The 17,720-nt window shown below is 42.4% G+C and overlaps 1 protein-coding gene across 10 annotated transcripts in view; it reads left to right on the top strand.

Moving 5' to 3' along the window:
* The window catches only part of KIF16B (kinesin family member 16B), a 288,745-nt gene that overhangs the window by 129,081 nt on the left and 141,944 nt on the right, over positions 1–17,720 (top strand). For all 10 annotated transcript variants that reach the window (XM_045053906.1, XM_045053901.1, XM_045053905.1 and 7 more), the window contains 3 exons: positions 14,087–14,206; positions 15,087–15,138; positions 16,805–16,942. In XM_045053906.1, coding sequence (XP_044909841.1) covers positions 14,087–14,206; positions 15,087–15,138; positions 16,805–16,942 — 310 coding nt within the window. The remainder of the gene's footprint in view (positions 1–14,086; positions 14,207–15,086; positions 15,139–16,804; positions 16,943–17,720) is intronic.

The following is a 17,720-nucleotide window of genomic DNA, read 5'->3' as shown; positions in this document are numbered from 1 at the left end:
GGGTGGGGGCTCCTGCAAGCCACGAGTGGAGGCCTCGGAACAAAACCTGCTTTGCTAGGACCTTGATCTTGGACTTCTCAGCCTCTAGAACTTTGAACAATAAACTTATGTTGTTTAAGCCACTCATTCTGTTGAATTTGTTACGGCAGCTCAAGATGACTAACAGACACGTACAAACACACACATGAATCATACATATACAGAGACCCACACATTTTAAACAGAAATTGAGATCATTTTCTATGTAATCTAATGCAGTTTTTTCTGATTATCATTAGCATGAATCACACTGTGATACATATATTTTTCTAATGTATGCCACATGCTTTTCCATATTAAGTCAGCTGAGACTAGTTTGGCTTTTTGTGTTGTGATGTAAAGCTTTATTTTGTTTTAAACGTGGCTGGTATATAGTGATACATCTGAGCCTGTTGAGATGTGAAGCATCTTTCGTGGGAGACATAACTGAGATTATTTAAATGCCCAGCAGTGCAGAAGTGGACAGTCACAAGTGCAGGTGTAAAACATAGGAAGGCATGAGGTTTTCTGTGCGGGCTTTGGAGGGCTGCACAAAGAGGTGTGACACTATTAACGAACCTCTGTTCTGAGTTTAGTTATGTGGTTTCAGCAAACGATGCAGTCTCCTGAAGGTTCAGTTCTCTTATCTCTAAACCCAGATGGAGCTTGGTAGGAGCAGCTGCTTAACAGAGGTGTTCTGAAATTCAGCCATGAAGCTCTTGATGGGCCCTTCCTCCATGACATTGGTGGGTGCCTGCACAGAGCCATGTTTTCCTTCCTGGCTCTGGACCATTCCGGACTACTGAGTCTGTGGGATAACTGTGTGCTAGGTCCGAGAGGAGCTACCATGTGCCTCTGGCTTTTGCCTTTGTGAAGTGGATCTGCTGATACTGATCCCTTGAAGAAACGATGTCCAGTTAATTTATTACAGTAGTCCCCCCTTTTCCTCAGTTTCACTTTCCGCGGTTTCTGTTACCCCCATCAAGTGTGGTCTGGAAGCAGATGACCCTCCTCTCGACGGATTGTCAGAATGCCAGCAGTAGCCTACCGCTGTATCACAGCACCTGCGTCATTCACCTCGCTCACATCTTCTCATCACGAAGGCATTCTATCATCTTGCATCATCACAAGGAGAAGTAGGAGTGCAGTACAATAAGATGTTTTGAGAGAGAAAGAGCACATTCACATAACTTTTACTACAGTATGTTCTTACGTAATTATTCTGTTTTGGAATTATTGCTGTTAACTCTCACCATGCCTATTTTATAAATTAAACTTTATCATAGGTACATATATATAGGAAAAAAAAAACCAGTATACATTGGGTTTGGTACTATCTGTGGCTTCAGGTATCCACTGGGGGTGTTGGAATGTTTCCTGTGGATAAAGGGGGACTACTGTACATTGCCCAAGGAAGAAAGCAACCTTTGTTACTCATGACATTGATACGTAGGCACATCAGTTTTTCTGTGGCCTGTATGTTATTTGCTGGCATGTGATGCCATGTTATTAAATGGAACTCAGGAGGAAGGATGTGGAATGTGTGACTACACGCTCCTAGCCCATCAGCATCCAGTTTGACCCAGTGGACTTGAATTTTGCTACAACTCTTAAAGTCTGTGCAGATTCCTCATGGGCAAGACTTTTGTCGGATAAAATATTATTTGGAATAACTGTCCATGTACCAAGACCTTGACATTTTTTTGATGAGACAGACATGCTAGTTGTGAATTTCAGAGGTTTTGTTTGCTTTTTTTTTTTTTTCTGGTAATGCTAATTATTTATGCTAAGCAAAGATATGGATGTTAATGATAATAGCTACCATCTGTAATCCTGATAAGTAGATACAGATAAATCTATTTAAAGATTAACACAGATGTAGTTTGATACACAGATGTAGCCATAGGTATGTTTACATAAGAGATATGTCATTACATACAACATTGACACAGATCCAGATTGGAGACAACAAAATGGAGATACAGGTAATATATAAGAGGGTGTCTTTTATTCACTCCATCATCCCCAGCATATACTAGCATCTGGCAAGTAGCAGTTCATTAAATATTAGTTGAATGAGTTGCAGAAGCAGCTAACTGAAGGATGAGGGGATTGCAAGTTGATAAACTAGTAATATACTAACATGGTATATCCTCCAAGTGGGCCCAAAACAGAGGTGTCAGTCATATGGGGGAATATAGAAAATTATGGCACAATCCTGGATGTGAAATACCTGGGAGCTTAAAAAAAAACAACTCATGCAGCGCCTGGGTGGCTCAGTTGGTTAAGCATCCGACTCTTGATTTTGGCTCACGTCATGATCTCATGGTTCATGAGATCGAGCCCCGTATCAGGCTCTGTGCTGACAGTGCAGAGCCTGCTTGGGATTCTCTGTCTCCCTCTCTCTGCCTTTCTTTCCTCTCCTCTCCTCTCCTCTCCTCTCCTCTCCTCTCCTCTCCTCTCCTCTCCTCTCTCTCTCTCTAAAAAAAAAAAAAAAAAGAAAAGAAAAGAAAAGAAAAGAAAAGAAAAGAAAGAAAGAAAGAAAGAAAGAAAGAAAGAAAGAAAGAAAAAGGAAAACTTAAAAAAAAAATACCATGCTTGGGGCCTGCCCCTGAGATACTCAGTTAAGGGACAGAACAGAGCTCAGGCATGATACTTTTTAAAAACTCCTTGAGTGATCTGCTGGTCTAACAGGACAAACAACTACACATAGACGTTAATGTCAGTAGTCTGTATTCGACTGAGATCTGAGTGGTTAGGCTGCTTAACTGTGGTCAGTACAGAGGGCGTGTCCTCTGTGGATCTGAGTAGGCTCTAAATGTTTCCCACAGCAAGGCTAAAGATGGGGTAAGATTCAGGTAGAGGAAGGGACTGAAAGGCTATTCCAAGCAGACTTTCCAGCAAAGGCTGGAAGGTGGATATGAGCGTTTTCTGTGGGTAAGAAAACATTTTCTGTGGGTAAGAAAACAAGAGTAAACCAGCTTTGCATGACCAAAGCGTGAGGCAGATGTCAGAGTGAGGCTTTCTAGGTTACAACGTGCCACTTGAAGTGACCCTTTCACCTAGCTTTCTTACCTGTGTTCAAATTTGTATTTTATAGAAATGCCCTTGTAGTACCTTCTGGTGAGCCCTTCTGAGTATTTTAGGCTTCCATTCAAATATACTTCAAATATACTAATGTACTTCTGATCACAAGATCCTGCTTTACTTAAAAAGCCTAGTTAAATATTAATGCGGGGAAATTTGCTCTTGCATATTTTCACACGTAATTTCTTTAATTGGTATTATGCATTTTGCATAATTTAAATACCAACATCTGGGTGATTTGCTCAGCCAGCAGAGGACTGCTTCATCAGAAAGATCTACACAGCATCGTCTCTGAACTGCCTGCCAAGAGTTAGCTGTTGGTGTTTAAAATAAAGAATGTTTTCCGTAACGGGAAGTGTAGTGGAAATTGAACTGCCCCAAGAGTTTCTGTTCATTAAAAGCACAATATTAATTCTATTTACTGTTAGGGGCTGACTGCCAATAATCCTAGGAAATTTAGATTTGTTAGCACCATGGAGTAGGTGGTGGCCAGATTCTTCTCTTCCTATTTCTGCCCTGGTGAGTCTGGAACTGTTCACCATCTGTTCTAAAGGTGTTTCTTTTGACCACAGGTACTTTAATGTGGATTGTTTCAAAGTCATGTGAAAAACAAGGTTTTTACATTTCTACCCTAACTTTCATGATGTAATAGGTGCCAATCTGATATCAGCATCATGATGCTAGGTAGAGATGTGTTGGATACCTCTTAAATCATTTATGATGATAGTCTTTTAGGATCAAACCTTCACATTTAAGCAAGATTCCCTTATAAGCTTGACTTATTCTGGCCATTTTAAATATTCTTTTGAGGTTCAAGGGCTGCTTTTGCCTAGCAAGGAGCATAAAAACAGGACTGATCAGAAATAGTCTCAGGCTTGGAATCAGAGATCACGATACTGTTAAATATTTTGGCTCTCACTGATTCCACCCTGAATTCTCGTTCTCTGGGCCTAGCTTGTTGTCCTGGACCCACCGTTTGCTTTCTGGAGGGGAAGACACACAGTAAATGTAATTTTGGTAGCCTTGAGTGCCCTGAAAATATTAAGCCCAGTGGAGTGGTAGAATATGTATGTGCCTGTGAGTAGGGGAATGGGGTCTAGTAGGGCATAAACTTTATCTGAGCAGGGACTTTCTCCATTTACTCACTGCTGTCTTTGATTTTGAGAGAGCAGGCAGCATGTGTGGTAAGAGCTGATTGACAAGAAGTTGGATAAGCAACAAAGTCGGGAGAGAATGTCCCAGGCAGAAAGAATAGCATGTGCAAAGGCCCTGCAGTGGGAATGAGGAGGCATTCTGGCTGGAGCATTGTGAGTCAAGTGGAGAGAGGAGGGAGGCAAGGTTGGAGAGGTGCACAGGGGCCAGATGAAATGAGATGTGGGGGTCATTTTATTCTAAATGCATGGGAAGCCACCATAGGGTTTTATGCATGACCTCTTGATGTTTAGAAAAGGTGGCTCTGGCTCATATGCAGAATGGATTGTAGGGTGGCAAGAGAGGAAGCAGAAGGACCAACTGGGGGATGTCAGAGACTCCAGGTAGGATATGGTGGTAGCCAGATCAGCTCAGTAGCAGTGGAGACAGAAAGTTGTGGATGATTCAGACTTTGTTGTGTAGGTAGAGCTGATGGACCTACTGATGGTCTGGCTAGGGGAGTTGAGGCAAAGAGAAGGATCAAGGGTGGCATCTAGGTTGATCCACTTGATTCTTCCTTTTTTTCAAGCCATCGATTGCTAATTCTGCCTTCCCACCTAAACTTCCTCCTTGCTGGAGCCTCATTCTCATTAAGGCTGATCGCCAGTCCTCCCTTGATTCTAGGTCTGTGGTATCTGCCAGACCTTTTCAGTTATGGTAGACTTCCATTCCCTTATTAACTTCCACAGACTATTCTTTCCTGTGTGTGTGTGTGTGTGTGTGTGTGTGTGTGTGTGTGTGTGTGTGTGTAAATCAGATTATGATTCAGAGAGCATAATTAAATAGAGCTCTCATAAGAATTACATATTACCAATAGACTTGTAGGGTCATAGAACATGCTGTTAGCCACCCAGTATTATTTTTATTCACTTCTCTCTCACATTCTCTTCTGGGAACACAGCAAAAATAAAGTTATTTCCTGGAGGAATGTGAAAGAGATTCTTACCTCTTTTCATCATACTCAGCCTGCATGAACAAAGAGTGAAAGAAGACAGGATGATAGTTGGCGGTTCACATGTACAGCTTCATTGATTTCCTGGTAATCTTGGCAACTGTTTCCTTTCTCTGTTAGATTTCTTTCTGTGTGTGGAAGAACATACAAGAAATAGTAGCTTTTGGGTGAATGTCAGCTTGTGGTGTGCTTTCAGGATTTCAGAGCCAGTTAGTTTGTGTTGCCAGTGACCGTTTATCATTTTGTATTATATGAGAAACGTGTAAATTACTTGAGAACACTCGCTAGTCAAGTTGGTGAGTGATTTTAACAAGTCACCAGTATCCACTTGCTGAGCTGTCTGCAAAGTATTACTAGTAAATGTCAGGATTGTTGTTTTTTTTTTTTTTTTTTTTTTTTTTTCCTGGCAATAAAAATCTTTTGGCTATTTATCAGATATTTGCAACTCTTGCAAGCTCTCCAGTTTTCCTTATTTCTCATTAAGAAGAATATGTAAAATAGTTGAGAAGGATGTCTTAAGGTCAGTCTGTCTAAACTGATTGTCACAGAGTGCACCTACCTCTGCAGTGTCCTTTATAATCCCGCTTTTCTTTTTCCTCTGTTCCCATTCTTCCTGCACATCCTTGCCAGATTCATCTTCTAAAGTATCAACCCGTTCCTGTTTTCAAAATTCGCAATGGCTTCCTGTTTTCTGAATCAAATAATGATCCATCTACCTGGCTTTCCAGTCCATTTTTTCCAGGTTTAGCAGGTAAAGTGAATTTCCAGGGGTCTCTTGTGGATATACCCATGTTTGCTGTTGCCCTGTCTTTACTCAAGGAGTCCCCCAAACCTGGAGTATCCCTTATTTTCTTTCTTTTTGTAACCTGCTGAAATCCTACTCTTTAAAGAGGCATTTGGAGATGACATCACAGTTTCAAAGATGGGAGGAAATAATAAAAAGCAAAGCAAGCATCCCATGCTGCAGCAGAAAAACCACCGTGAACTCACTAATAGGGAGCAGATGACAAAGTCACAAGCCGGGCCTGAGGAAGAGGGAAGGTTGTTCCTAAGCCTGCACATCGGAAGCTGAATCAGTGAGGGTTCTTAAGGAATTTTTAAAAAAAAATTATTTTTTGATGTTTATTATATTTGAGAGGGACAGAGCATAAGCGGTGGAGGGGCAGAGAGAGAGAGAGGGAGGTACAGAATCTGAAGTAGGCTCCAGGCTCTGAGCTGTCAGCACAGAGCCCGATGCATGGCTTGAACCCACGGACCGTGTTATCAGGACCTGAGCCGAAGTCGGACGCTTAACTGACTGAGCCACCCAGGCGCCCCTAAATCAGTGAGGGTTCTAAAAACCCTTCCCGGGGCCCTCCAGTCTGGGGAGATCCAAACTGATTTCCCTGTTCTTATTTGAGGAGCCATAGAAGTAGCTGGTGGTGGTAACTGGGAGGAAGTGAAATGCAGAGCTGATTCTCTTTGTAAGTAAAGGCCTGGTGAAATGGTGAGAGACCTGGGAGTAGGCTTCCCCACAGGAGTGGGATCTCAAGCAGGAGGAAGGAGCACAGTAGAGGATATTTCATGACCTTTGCTAAGAGAGGGCAGAGCCCTGGAATTCAAATTCACCCTAGAGCCTCTAGGGTGCTTTGTTTGAAACGTGGCTCTCTTCATTCCATCTGGCTAGGGAAAAGTGATAGAATGCAGGCTACTCAGTCTTTGAACTTGACAAGATCACAGGAACAGCAGGACAGGGGTCAAGGAGTTGCCCGTTGTGTGTTAGAGCATACGGAATCTCTGGATTCCTAAGCATACACACCTGAGCACATATACGAGATGAGAGATAAAACTAGGGTAATTCTAGAAACATAGTAAGGGATGGGTGGACAGATGGACAGAAAGAAAGAAAGAAAGAAAGAAAGAAAGAAAGAAAGAAAGAAGAAAAAGAAAAAGAAAAGAAATCTAGCATGCAAAAGACAAAGGGTCCAGATCTCGATGAAAACATACCTCAAGGCATGGGAGTTCTTTACAATTGTTTCATTCTGTGGAACTAAAGTTAGTGAGAAATGTGAAGTCGGTAAACAAAACAAGATGATAATAAAAAGCAGAATGAGGTTGGGGGAAAAAAAAAAAACAGGAGATTGCAGACCTAAAGAAAGAGTGTGAGGTCCAAAACAACATCCAGTACAGCACTGATACGTAAAATTAGAAATACCAAGGGAAAGAATAGATGCCATTGAAATCAAATTACTAAAAGAGTAAAGGCTTCATAATGTCAATGAACACAAATGAAATACTCAAGGTATTAAGTAATCAGAAGCTAAAATATAAAGAAGACAAAGACAATGTCATATAAGGATAATTGGCATCCCTGAAGTAGACAGTCAGCAAATGAAACAAAATGCGGTAGAAAACAAGCCAGTTTTCGTGAAATGAAGAAATAAGCAAAAGAACTGGGTCTGCAGATGAGTCTTGTATTCCAGGAAAATTTGGAGTACAGAAGGTTCAAGACTGAAATCTATCTTAATTAAGCTATTGGATTTCAGAGATAAAGGAGTTCTTCATACCCCCCTGGGCAGAAAAGCAGATTGTCTGCCGTGGACTAAAAGTTAGCGTAGCTTCGTATTTCCTCAGAGTAGCAGTCAGTTTCTGAAGATAATGGAGCCGTGTGTTCAGCATTCAGAGGGAAAGGAAGCATGACCCGACGGTGGCCCAAACTGACACAGCTAAGGGGTTATTCAGGTGTGAGGGCAGGAGGCAGATATTTCCAAATGTGTACAAACTCGAGTAAGAGTGCTTAAAATCAAAGCACGTATGAAAAATGTACGTCGGCAGCACCGTCAGACCGCTAAATATGCTTCATGACGTTTTAACTTAGAAGGATATTTTAGGAAATAGCCCTTGTAGTGAAGGAACATTTGGTTGAAATTCAACAAATACCTCAGTTTCTTTTCCTTTTGTTAAATTCACATAAAGTCACGTGCGGTGTGTTAAATGAAAAAGTAGCTTTTCTAGAGGCTAATTTTATTTTTTATAAAAGTCTTCCTGTCTGCCTGGCTTCCTCCCTCCCTCTTTACACACACCGCGGGCACCGGCTCCAGGGGAACCTTTCGTCTTCTGCTAAGTGTCATAGGCAAGTTGGCAGAAATTAACTGCACTTTATACTGTGAGGCAAGGCAAAAAATTCCGCTAGTGAGACACATAATTCTCCATAGACTACATTTCCTCAAAAAAAGAGTCTGACATTTAATTTTTGGCTGTCAAAAAACAATCTACTTAAAATCACTTACTCCCTACCGTGGCGAATAATCAGCACTTATTGAGTGACTGCTGTGTGCCCGGTGCAGCCATATTCACCTGACGTAGTCACTGTGAGGAAAGACAGTTTCTATTCTTAGACAGCTCTTAATTTAGGTGGGACAGACACATCACCAGTTTTCCTAGTATTTCCCAAGTGAGATCCAGCTCTCAGGAGACTTCTCAAAAGGGAAAAATTGGTTTTGTTGTTGGTTAAGTTCTTGTTTTGGTTTTCACTTAGTCATTGAGGAAAGCTGTTGACTTTTGTCAGAAAGTACTAGATGCTGAGGATATGGTTGTGATTAAAAGAGGTAGGACCTCGGGGCGCCTGGGTGGCGCAGTCGGTTAAGCGTCCGACTTCAGCCAGGTCACGATCTCGCGGTCTGTGGGTTCGAGCCCCGCGTCGGGCTCAGGGCTGACGGCTCAGAGCCTGGAGCCTGTTTCCGAGTCTGTGTCTCCCTCTCTCTCTGCCCCTCCCCCATTCATGCTCTGTCTCTCTCTGTCCCAAAAATAAATAAACGTTGAAAAAAAAATTAAAAAAAAAAAAAAAAAGAGGTAGGACCTCTGCTCAGTCTTATAAACAGGTATGGTGGTTACATGGGGCGCTCCCAATGAACTAAGCCCTTGTGTGGTCTCCTCCCCTGGAATCGGGCAGCCCTGCCTGTAACTCACCTGAACTGCTGGAATGTGCCAGAAGTGACACAGTGAGCGCAAAGGCACTGGACACATGTTTTAGGTTCAGAGAAACATATTGAACATATTATTTGCAAATGTAATGAACGTAATGTTTAAAATAAGCTGATAGTATGTTTTGACACTTTTAGTCAGGCTATGGTTTCCTTTTTATACAATAATTGGTTGCCAGAGGCTTTGTTTCAATACAAAATACGTGCAGCTCTATATATTTTCCCATTTCTTTGGGACATGGCGTTCCTAGAGTTGGGGGAGGGATGGCCAATTCTGCTATGTTAAATATTCCATCTTATCAAAGAGGTGTTTCATAAATTATGTATAACAGTAGATGCCACTCAATAAATATTTTATACGTGATAGATATTTTTGTCTGAAATTACTTTTTCACTTGAGCAATGATTTAAACCCTCGTTTTTAGTTTTATGAGGTGACACTTTTATAATATCGTGTAGTGAATGCAGCTTGAATGTCATGGAGCTTTAGAGCAGCATTAATCATAAATTCATCTGCCCCCACTCCCAGTCCTGGAAGACTGTCTCTTAATTCAGCTGTTACCCATTCTGTGTATGGAAGTGTGTGTGAGAACATGCTGGTGTGTGTGCATGGGAAGGGGGAGTGGGGCAGGTAATGCTTTTGACCTAGTGGCTCCAAAGTTATGAATTTCCAATGATTTTCAAAATCTATGAGACTTATTTCAAGGAAGGGAAAAAGAAAGTATTTTTCAGTGGTTTAAAAAAAAAAAAGGAATATGAAACTAAACTGGGATGTAGTCCAAAACAATTTCTCTAGTTTGAGTGGGAGCTATGAGAATTTAAAATATTGCCTTTTCCTCGGGTTGTTGTCCACTCTTATGCAGAAAGAAAATACATATGTCTCTGCACTTCTGAGAACAGTCACTGTCCTCTTCACATGGACCTAGAGGCCTGGAACATTCGTTGGCAGGCGGCTGCCTAACCACATATGTGGTACTGTCACAGTTCAGAGCCACCAGACCTTCCAGTGAGGACACTGTTTTATGAAATAGAACCGTGTGATTAAGTTCTCCACTCTAACATATATCTTTTTTTTTTTTTTTTCTTTTTTTTAAAGCACATACTTTCCTCTCCTGCTTGAATTCTACAGTCAGGAGGAAAAGAACACATTCTACCAATATCTGAGAGATAGGAGTAGAGGCTGGTTTATTTAGAGTACTCATTTAACTAAGATTTGCGAGGGCCTCGGTACAGTAAATCAGGATTACTGAAGTCTCCGACCTGGAAGCCTGAGGTTTTGAGCCCTGCAGTGGGAGCCTGGCTGATAAGAGGAGTAATTGAAGAACAATGATACGCTTCATTTCCTTTTCTTGAATCGAAGTTATGCATTGGTCATTTTCTCTGCGTATCTATTTAATGGTTGTTAAATTAAATTGCTTTCTTTCAAGTGGTGATTTTTATGGTTTTTTTTTTTTTTTTTTTTTTTTTTTTGCATTTCATTCCATCACCCTCTTGCATGACTGCAGCTCTGTGGGTGTGTGTTTGAGACTCATATCTGCAGAGATGAAGGCCCAGGAAACTTCTCTCTTCCTGCTACCCTTCCTGAACCTCTTAGTAACTCCCTTGTCTATAAGGTTGTGAAGGTCTGAATCCTTCACCTAGAGGATGACATCGTTTTAATATTTCAGTGACGTGAAATACATTTATTCATTGCAGAAATGTAAGGTGTACTGAGTATGTTTCAGGCAGTGCTCGCTTTGGGGATCTAGAACTGTGCCCTGGTCACAGTGCGCATTATAGGGGTGGGGTGGGGAAGAGACCCGCTAGGAGTGTCTCTACCAGGAGCCTGGTTGGTAGCTTAGAGCTTGCTTCCCCGTTGCTCACCTTATACCTAAGATCACAGAGTGCAGCGTTGTGCTCTTGGACGTGACTCAGTCAGAGCTCAGCATGGCCCAGCCTCAAGGCTGGACTTTTCACCTTCGGTCTTTGGAATTTATCTCAGATTTGTTTAGAAGCCTGATTTTAGAGCTCTTTTGTCTTGGTACTGATGGGCCTTATGTTAGGACAGGGACCCATGGTCTGTTGCCTGACCAGCGCTGTTGCCGCCCTGCCTGCATTTGTCGGAACTTCGTGTACCTGACCATTCATTCATTCATTCATTCATTCATTTGATGATACTAACCCGTTACAATGTGTCAGACATGAAATTAGGCACTGGCTTATATTCTAGTCTGGACAGGTAATAAGCTCATATGTAATATATCATGTAGTGGTAATTGCTAAGGAGGGAAACATCAGAATAAAGGAGGTTAGTGCTTATTACTTTGTGTGGGGTGATGGGGAAGGTGGCATTTGAGTGGAGACTTGAGGTACTGAAGGCTGAGTTATTTATATTTATACACACACACACACATGCATGTATGGGAGTTCTTCTCAACTAGAGTTGATGTAGTTGATGATATTTGCTTGTATCTGGAGACTTTTTGGTTGTCACAGCCTTGTGGAAGCAGTAGGGTACTACTGGTATCTAGTGGGTATGTAACCGAACTCAAGGGTTTGCTTGGGGTGCACCAAACTGAATGCCACCCAAGGAAAACAAAGAACTTTCAATAGGGAGATAGGGAGAGAGTTCTCAAAGCACTGTCTCCCCATGGGGTTAATATGGGAAACTTTAATTCAGCGTGTTAGGGAGCAGGGGCAGGGAGTTTGCATAGGTTTGCAAGGAGGCTTGCAGGAAGTTTGCATTGGGTTCAGTTGTGCATGCCTGACATTGTTAGCGTGCCAGTACATACATCCTATCTTTGAAATGGTGGAAAACTGCACTTATCGGAGGGGATCTTGGTATTGTAATAAGCTAAAGGTAACTTCAGAACAACTCGGGGGTTTCTGTAAAACCCAGGCTGTCCTCACCTCCAATCTGGCTCAAGCTGGCTTATGTAAAGGGATATCAGGTGAGACATACCTAGCAAGGGACTGTCAGGTCAAACACCTAACTGGGGCTTCTCCTTGGCTGGAGCTGTTGGTTCTACAAAAACGAAACACATTCCTTCCCTACTTTTGTTCTTTCCCCTCCTCCCTTCTGCTGATAGCTTTATTTGCGTAACTTCCCATTGCATCATAGCTAACAGGTAGAGGCCAGGGGTACTGCTAAGCCACCTGCAGTGCACAAGGCATCCTCCCATGATGAAGAGCCATCTGATTTGAAATGTCAGTAGTGCCAGGGTCTGGGAGCCCTCTTCTAGGGGAAGGGAAGGGACAGACAGTGACAGAAGAAACAGCCACCACAAAAGCAGAAGGAACAATGATGCCTAAAGCCCTGAGTTGGGGACGGGCTGGCAAGTTTGAGGAAGGGCAAGGAGCCTCTGGACTCCTAGACAGGAGTGAGCAAGGTGGGGGGAGATGAGAACGGGAGGTTAGCAAGGGATGAGATCGTGTAGAGCTTTGTAGAACCTTACAAAGGCTTGGGCTTTCAACTCTATGAAACGGGAGGCCAGGGAAAGGATTCGAACAGGGGAGCAGCCTGCCCTCACATCCCTCTGGCTGCTGAGTAGAGCACATGACACAGTGGGGCACCAGTGGTGGTAGCCTGGTGAAAGATGATGGTGGTTGGGGCTCAGGAGGAATGTGGTGCAGGTGGTTCAATGTTGTCAGATTAGGTCATATTTTGAAGGCAGAGTCAACACTAAGCATGTAGGATTTAGAGAAAGAAAGGAGCAAAGTATAGCCTTGGTGTTTGGTCTGAACAATTAGAAGGAAGGTTGGCATTTACCGGGATGGTATGGTGTGCAGGTTTGAGAGGCAGGGGAAATCAAGGGTTGGGTTTTTCTTTTAATGTTTACTTATTTTGGGGGAGAGAGAGAGTGGGTGGACACAAGTGAGGGAGGGGCAGAGAGACAGGGGGACAGAGGATCCTAAGCAGGCTCCGTGCTGACAGCAGAGAGCCTGATGCAGGACTCGAATTCACTAACCCCAAGATCATTATCTGAGCCAAAGTCAGATGCTTAAGCGACTGAGCCACCCAGGCACCCCAAGAGTTGGTTTTTTAATGTATTAGGTTTGAGCTGCCTGTTTGGCATCCCCATAGAATACACTGAGGTAAGTGATTGCATGTATGCATGAGTGTGGGGTCAAGGGAGACGGCTGTCTGTAGCATTAGACTTGAGTCATCGCATGTAGATTGCAGGTGAAGTCCAGAGACAGGATGCGGTCATCAGGGAGTGACTATAGGTACTCTGGTCCCAAGGATGAAAGCCTGCAGGAGCAAGTGGGAGGGGAGGAATTGGAGAAACCACTAGTGTAGGGAAGACTTTGGAGGAGATTATTTCCAAAGGGACACAGAGAAATTGTTGGTAGTTGGAGGAGATGCAGAGCCAAGGGGGGTGGTCATGGTGGTCGTTGTTGGGAGAATGTGTAGCAGACTTTTATGTACGTAGGGATGACCTGGTAGGTATTAGAAGTTAGTTCAGGAGACAGAGGGTCAAGTACATCTGGCACAGAGGTTGCTAATGCACAGGAAAGGATTGCTTTGGGGAACATTCACAGTTTGACTATAGTAACCGGTGAGAAGAGCCGACAGATTGGGAGACTTCTAGATATTAAGTGAAATAAGGGTTCTGAAGAGGGAGAAAGATTACTTTGTAGTTGCGTGGTCCTAGGACCTTTCCTAAGCAAGGCAAGGTCTGAGCTTGGTTTCAAAGGGTTGTATTCATCAGGCAATAAGTTTACTTCATTTTATATTGAGCTTTTTGTATATTTCAAGTTCACTTTACCTGCCACATGCCAGGATCCCAGCACGAAGATTTTCCATTTTTCTTGCAGCTGTTTTGATGAGAAATAAAATACTACTCATTCTCTTTCCTCTAAGTAATCTTTCCTTTCCTTTCCCTCCTAATTTCAGGAACAAACTCTAGCCCTTAGGAAAGAAGGGATTGGAGTTGTTTTGGATTCTGAACTGCCCCATTTGATTGGCATTGATGATGACCTTCTGAGTACTGGAATCATCTTATATCACTTGAAGGTTAGAAATGGCTTAAGTAGAACATAATTTTGTTTTCCGTTTCCTCTTTAGACACTAGCAGGGTTTCCTGTAATACTCTACATCTGTGAACACAACTATTACATTAGAGAATACACTACAAATCTTTGAGCCCTTTGGGGATTTTCAATGGTTCACTGGTGTTCTGTGGTATTAAAAGTTCCCATGTTTATGGAGTTCTAAAGCTAAATGAAGATCCATTTACTTTGCCTGCCACTTTGGAGAATCAGTGAGAGAGAGGTAAGGAACAAAAAGGCAGGCAGACCAAGGAAGGAAAGTTACAACCACCTGGAGCTAAGATTTGCTAGATGTAATTTTCTAGTCCCTGGGGTTAATTATAAAGCGTGTCTCCAGCCTACGTTATTGGGCCTGGTCCCAAACTAGCAATTTGTGTCAAGAGAACAGAATTACCACATTAGTATCAGTGGTTGCCTCTGTAACCTTGACTTAGTATCCTCTCTCTGATCCATGCCTTAAAATGAGGATAGTGTTGGATCTGAGCTTTGCAGGCTCTCATAAATTGTATCTTTAGATAGGAAGAACCTCTGGCCCCTAGAGGAGAAACTTGCCAGAAAGGATCAGGAACATTAGTGGGATTACCCACGTGGACAGAGTATGGATGCAAGCCAAAAATAGGAGCCTACCCTTGTTGAGCAGGAAGCCTCAGGACCTGTGCATTTTCTGGGCAACATGGGACATTGTTACAGAGCCTCAGTGAACTCTAATTGCACTGAGGCTATGGCCTGTCTGGAACATTGCTCAGCCTATCAGCCACCAGCTTGCTTGAGTTTACATGAAAAATAGAGAAACAGACCATTCTTCATGTTCTTGCTAATAAATTCAACTTAACTTTTCTTCCTAGGAAGGTCAGACATATGTTGGTCGAGAAGATGCTTCAACAGAACAGGATATTGGTGAGAATCTTTATCAATTTCTTCTTCCCAGTGATTTTTAAAAATCATTTAATGAAGAATTTTCTTTCGAATGGCTAACACTAAAGTGATTATAAAAAAAACCTCTTTTGCAAATACAGTATCGATCAGTATGTGCATTTCTATAATTTTGAATGCAACTCAAATGAATGGAACAGAACAATTAGTTTAGTGAATAAAATGGAGTTGTACATCCTTACCCCCACCGTATATACATTCTATACTCTGTCACAACTTTCGAGAGTAATTTACTCTACTCTCGTCACAATGGGACAGTGATGAAAATATGCCAACAGACACAGATAGAGGGTAGCAGATCCCTCAACAGGAAGGATATAGACACCTGTGCAATGATGCCAGAGTGCACAACACACACGCATATGGAGGTATGACTTCTGGGTTTCCTGAAAGTCTTTGCCGAGACCCACAGATAAGCAGTGATTCAGCCCGGGAGCAGGGTCAGGTCTTGTTAGGCTTTAAAAGCATACCCGGGCAACCACTGTAGTGGTGGTGGTTGGTGTGCGTGTGTGTGTGTGTGTGTGTGTGTGTGTGTGTGTGCACGTGTGTGTGTGTGACAAGGTGGGGAGTGGCAGGGGAAGAATTCTGTCTTCTCAGCTGTTTTAAGAATTGCTGGTAATGGACTTGCTTTCCTGCCAAGTGTAAGCTATTCATCACGCCAAAGCTAGCGTAGTTCTGTGTGTTTTACTATTTGCTGTGAAACTGGGAGAGCTGAAAACCAGTTCCCAGAAGTCCTCAGCTTCAGCTGTTTTTGAGTGGAACTAGGTGTCAGGCCTTCTCTTCTGATCGTTAAATTGTGTGTTTGACCTTTGGGGTTGCTGTAAATGATGATGAGTGGTAAGAACACATGTTTTCTGTGCACAGAAAAGCTCAGTAGTGTGGTTCAGTGGAGAACAGTGGGAGCTGTTTGATTTGTACTTCTGAGAAGCTGGCCAAGAACTGTGCCTAAAATTGTGTAGGTTTTTTTGACAGGCGTTCATGTCCATGCCTGGCCACTCACCCAAGTAAGAATAACTTGGTATAGTCCTACAAGAATAGGTACTTTAGCGGCCTCATGCTCCGAGAGGTCAATGGAGGTCATGTTCTCTCAGATTTGGCACAGGCTGTGGTGGTATGCATCCCAGTGCAGCTTCTGGAGACTTCCTTGGGCCTCTCAAGATCCATGCCAGGCCAAGTTCACCTTTGGTTTCTGCTCCTGGAATGCAGTGTCTATAAGTGCAGAGGTTATAAGAAGGGCCTTGACCCACAGAGCCCTTTTGTTGCTTCCGTTTTACAGTGACCTTTGGGTGGCTGGTGGAGGAAATTTATTCAGCATCTGAGCCACACAATGGTATTCAATTAAGACAAGTTACTTAGCTATATTCTCCCTGAAGATGAGAGAAATTAGCATGTGAAAACTTACTTCCTTACACAGGTGAAATCCAGACCCTTTGAGGTAACATTCAGCCTTCTGTCAGTTGATGCCATGAAGTCCTGAAATTCACTTTTCTCCCTGAACATAAATGTTCACTTCATAATATTTACATGGAAAAGGAAGGGTATTCAATATGGAAAAATAAGTAAAGGTTGGGACTCACTGTACTCGATAACAAAGAAGATATTATCTTTCTTTTTTCTTTTTCCAACTTAGTTCTTCATGGCCTCGACCTGGAGAGTGAGCACTGCATCTTTGAAAACGTCGGGGGGACAGTGACTCTGATACCCCTGAGCGGGTCTCAGTGCTCCGTGAATGGTGTTCAGATCATGGAGGCCACACACCTAAATCAAGGTATCTGGTTTTTGGTTTCCAGAGTTCTTTGTGTATGCCGTTGCTAGAGAACAAGTTGGCCAGGTAATGGGAGAACGTGTGCATCTTAGAATTAATTGCTGGTTAGTTATAAGAAATATGCAGACTGTTTGCTTCATTATGCTGTTTTCTGTTTTGCTGGAGGACTTCTTTATATTCCAGTTGTCTTATTGAATTAAACATATATATAGTTGTCTTAAAAATTATTGCTCTTATGGAAATATGACTTTAAAGGAATTTTTTAAGTTAAAAAAGCACCTTTCAAATGCAAAACCTTAACACAGTGCCTGCTGTTAGTAACTTTATTACCATATTTGTATTCTTTTTGTGAATAGTTGTGATTGTAGCATACATACAGGATCTGGTATCATAGCTTTTTTTTTTCTTTTTAAATAATTTCAGTTTTATGGAAAATTTGCAATTCTCATACAAAGAACTTTTTAGTTTTAGAAGCATTTGAAGGTAAATCACCAACATGATGCCCCACCACCCCTGAATAATTCAGTGTTTATTTCCTTTAAACAATGGCATTTTCCTGTGTAATTACAAGATAAGCATCCAGATTAGAAAACAAACTTCGGTACATTCCTGCCATCTGATCCTCAGATGCCCTTCAAGTTGTCGTTTGCCCAACAGTGTCCACTGTGGGTCCGGGATTCAATCCGGCATCATGTGCTGCATTGAGTTGCCCCGCCTGTCTTGTCTCTTTCAGTCTGGAAGAGTTCCTTTGCTTTCCTCTGACTCTTGGGACTTTGACAGG

The sequence above is a fragment of the Felis catus genome, chromosome A3 (genome assembly GCF_018350175.1).
Source record: "Felis catus isolate Fca126 chromosome A3, F.catus_Fca126_mat1.0, whole genome shotgun sequence".
Classification (NCBI taxonomy): domain Eukaryota; kingdom Metazoa; phylum Chordata; class Mammalia; order Carnivora; family Felidae; genus Felis; species Felis catus.
The sequence above is the reverse complement of the archived record's forward strand: the minus strand, read 5'-3'. Positions and strand labels throughout refer to the sequence as shown.